This window comes from Carassius gibelio, chromosome A4 (genome assembly GCF_023724105.1).
Source record: "Carassius gibelio isolate Cgi1373 ecotype wild population from Czech Republic chromosome A4, carGib1.2-hapl.c, whole genome shotgun sequence".
NCBI lineage: Eukaryota > Metazoa > Chordata > Actinopteri > Cypriniformes > Cyprinidae > Carassius > Carassius gibelio.
In genome coordinates this window covers 24,776,220-24,780,135 of record NC_068374.1, presented here as the reverse complement: position 1 = coordinate 24,780,135, position 3,916 = coordinate 24,776,220, and the positions used below count along the sequence as shown (strand labels likewise).

The 3,916-nt window shown below is 48.3% G+C and overlaps 1 protein-coding gene across 1 annotated transcript; it reads right to left on the bottom strand.

The window, feature by feature from the left end:
- Positions 1-637: 637 nt before the first annotated feature.
- Positions 638-3,264, bottom strand: LOC127971031 (uncharacterized). The gene is given in 3 exon segments (XM_052573793.1): positions 638-679; positions 681-1,771; positions 1,809-3,264. Coding segments are annotated over 3 exon segments (2,136 nt in total). The 5' UTR covers positions 2,812-3,264.
- Between the last annotated feature and the right edge of the window lie 652 nt (positions 3,265-3,916).

The following is a 3,916-nucleotide window of genomic DNA, read 5'->3' as shown; positions in this document are numbered from 1 at the left end:
AAAAGACACATTATTTTCTACATAATGTACATTATTGTTTCTTCTCTATTCTCCACCTTTCTGAAACGCGTAGATTTTCACAAAGCTCGTTGTCTTACTGTCATGCCGTGTCCCAGTCAGAACACTGGTGACACATAAAACCCAGTACAAATGAGCTATTTGTTGCATCCAGTGGGGACATATTTAATGATTATAATGACTTAAATTGTCTTTTTACATGTTGTTTCGTGCCTAGTAAACATAAAACCATGTCTGCATTTGCACAAAAAAAGTGCTGCTCTACACTGTTCAAAACTGGCATTTGATCACCAGTGGCAAATCCTTTAACTATGTACACGTACTTATAGACTGTGAGTCAGAACAGCTGGCATTGTAGCCTTCTCTCCCAGGATCAGTAACAGTCCTCTATAAAATGAACTGCACACATCTGAATATTTGGGTTGAACTGTTCTGAAACAGTGTTGTAAATACAGCTTAACCACTGATTTCTAGTTGTGTCCTCTTTTGGAGTATCAAGATTTTAGATACACCGTCTGGTGCACCTGGACATATCATCAGTGATGTAACCTAGGATCACGGGGGGTTTCGGGTCTTTCAACAATCAGACCCCCTCCCCCAGGCAACCCAGCCGGGGTGATCAGGTCCCAGCTTATGTCCAGGTAGCACTACTACCCTACACGCCATGCCTCTCCTCTCCTGATCCACAGCCACCTTGATGCTACTTTTGCAGCATCAGTGGCCATCTTGATGTCCCTTCGCTGGCTCGCCCCTGTGATGCCAAGCATTTTGTAGGCCCTGCAAAGGGATTGGCCCACAAACCCTCGACATCCCACTTCGACGGGTTGGCATATTGCCCGCCACCCATTGCTCCGGCAATCCTCCACAAGCTGGGAATACTTTGCCCTCTTTCTTTCATTGGCCTCCTCCATACGGTCCTCCCAAGGCACTGTGAGCTCCAAGAGAATTACCTGCTTGGAGGCCTCAGAGGTAAGCACAACATCTGGCTTTAATGTTGTTATGGCAACTGCCTCAGGGAACTTCAGCTGCTTGCCCAGATCAACTGACAGCTCCCAGTCACGCGCCGTTGCCAACAGGCCAGAGGAGGTGCCCCGGGCAGCTGGTGTTGACTTCTCCCCAGCTCTGACAAAAGCTGTGGTCTTCACTGGGCGGAGGCTCTTGCTGTGGCTAATTCCACTGCAGATAGAATCCGCTACGGCTTTTAGGACCTGGTCATGCCGCCAGCGGTAACGCCCTTCACCCAGGGCTTTTGGACAGCAGCTCAGGATGTGTTCCAACGTTCCTCTCTTCTGGCAGAGGGGGCATGCTGGTGTCTCCACCTTTCCCCAGGAGAAGAGGTTGGATGGACTTGGCAACACGTCATAGACCGCCTGGGTCAGGAATTTTATCCTGTAGGGTTCAGCCTTCCAAAGCTCAGTCCATGTGACTTTGCGCTCCACTGTTTGCTCCCATCTTATCCAGGCGCCCTGTTGCCGCATCCCAGCCATCTGGCAAGCTCGCTTCTCCTCAACTCCTGCAAACACCTCCTCCAGAATCAGAGACATCCTCTCTTTCCCTTCCACCTTGTCATAGCGAGGAGTTCTTCTGCTGCCCAGGCCAGCTCTCCCCTGTGCCACTGAGCCCACCAACACCTTTTGCCGTAGCCTTGACTCCGCGTCATCCACTGCCATGGTAGCCCTCCACTTCCGCCCTGTCCTGACCTCAATCCCAGTCTGGGCAACCTTTGGATCACTGGAATCCCGATACTTACAGGCTTCGAGGCAGTCCCAGCCACCTGCGCAGAAACCTGCTGATCCTCATCTCAAAAAGGATGACTGAGATTGTACAGCCAGTGATGATCCCCTTCTCAAGCTTGTGCCAGTCTGAGGTTGTTGTTCCAGAGGAGACTCTCAGATGGAAGTTGGCATAGTAGTCCAGGATGAGGTCTCTGAACTTCTTCGTGGTGTGATGCCGGTTCAGTGCCTCTTCGACCAGTTTATGGGGTATGGATCCATAGGCATTTGCGAGGTCCAGCCACAGCACAGCCAGGTCCCCCTTGTTCTCTCTGGCTTCCCTGATAAGCTGAGTGACCACGCCTGTATGCTCCAGACATCCAGGTACCCCTGGGGTTCCTCCCTTCTGGACTGATGTATCTATGTAGGAATTCTTCAGGAGGTAGTCTGTCAGTTGCCTGGAAATGAGGCTGAAGAAGATCTTTCCTTCAACACTCAGCAGTGAGATGGTCCGGAACTGATCGATTTTCTGAGACTTCTCCTCCTTCGGGATCCAAACACCCTCTGCCTGTCTCCACTGGTCTGCTACCCTTCCCCTCCTCCAAACCACCTTCAGGATCTTCCAGAGTCTGTGGAGTAGTCTTGGACAGTTCTTATAAACCTTGTAAGGTACTCCACTGGGCCCTGGAGTGGAGTTTGCACTTGCCCTTCTAACCACCTCCTGGATCTCCTTCCAACTGGGCTCTTTCCCATCAAAGTCCAGTGCTGGTGCAGGTGGATTGATCAAGAACCTGCAGGGCCTGAGCTGATGGATTTTACTTGCTCTGTTGTTCATGGTATAGGGGGGCTTCGCTGCTCGCTTCTCCTCAAGTCCAAACCTCTCTGCAGCTAGGCTGATGATGATTGTAGTCATCGTTTTGAGGCGTCGATCAGCTCTCCCTTTGGCTGTTGCCTCCAAGATGGTATCTGCGTCTTCGTCAAACTGACGCCACTCCTTCTCCTTGCTAGCTTGGGACCACTTCACCTGATGATGTTCTGATGTCCTGTGTGCATCAGGTGGTTGCATCACCTGGAGGCTCATGGGCACTGTGGGGTGTCTCCGGGCCTGGCTCCTCCTGCGTCTCACCAGGTGTAGTTCCTGTGCGCTGTGACTCTACCTCCTTCTGTATACACTTCTTCTTGGCCTGGTGGATCCGCAGGCCATGTCGGTTCTTGCATATCTTGCCACATTTGCATTCCATTGTCGTCGTCATGTTTTCATTGCCATATCTCGTCATCCTTTGATCCGTCCTGTAGGATTCTCTTCTGCCCCCCCTCTCGGGAATCCCTAAGGGTATATCTCCTGTAGGTCGATTCGTAGCTTTTGTGGGTTCCTTTTCAGAAGGTGCAGCCTGGGATGCTACCACTCACTGCCCCAGTGCCGTCATTCCGGGCTGTCCACTGTCTCTCCAGCTGTCACCAATCTGTACTTGGTGGTCAACCAGACTGTTCCTGGTAGTCACTGGTTGTTCCAGAAAACAAGATTTTAGATACACCGTCTGGTGCACCTGCACATATCATCAGTGATGTAACTCAAGTTGATCAAACAAAGTAGCTTCGCTTTCACAACGAAAAGCACCGCGTCTCCACGACATGATGCCAGTGGAACAGTGAGAATAAAAGGTACGCCTTCTTTCTTTGCATGAACATTTGGCCTGTGTTATGCAAATCTTCCAACACAGTGACTTAGACATGTGGGGACGTGTTTAAATGAGGTGTTTTAGGAGGGCGTGGATGAGTCTAAACTTTTATAAAGAATATCTCTTTGGGTTTGAGACTTTAATCTTTACAACTTTAGGGATCTTATCCATCCACAAACAGCTTGTGAAATCTTGAAATCGCATCATATGACACCTTACTAATTTACATTAATAATCCAGTGATTATTCCCTCTGTTGACATATTTCCTATTTTTCACTTTTTGTACACATACACCCACCCATATATTTCTTCACACACACTATATATATATATATATATATATATATATATATATATATATATATATATCAGCTATTTAGCTATATATATGCACATATATCAGCTATTTAATTTGTGAGTATAAAATAGTATACAATTTTAATATGTATCAAAAGTCCAATTTTGATTCTGTGGGGTTTTGATTATCAGAGCAATATGACTCTACT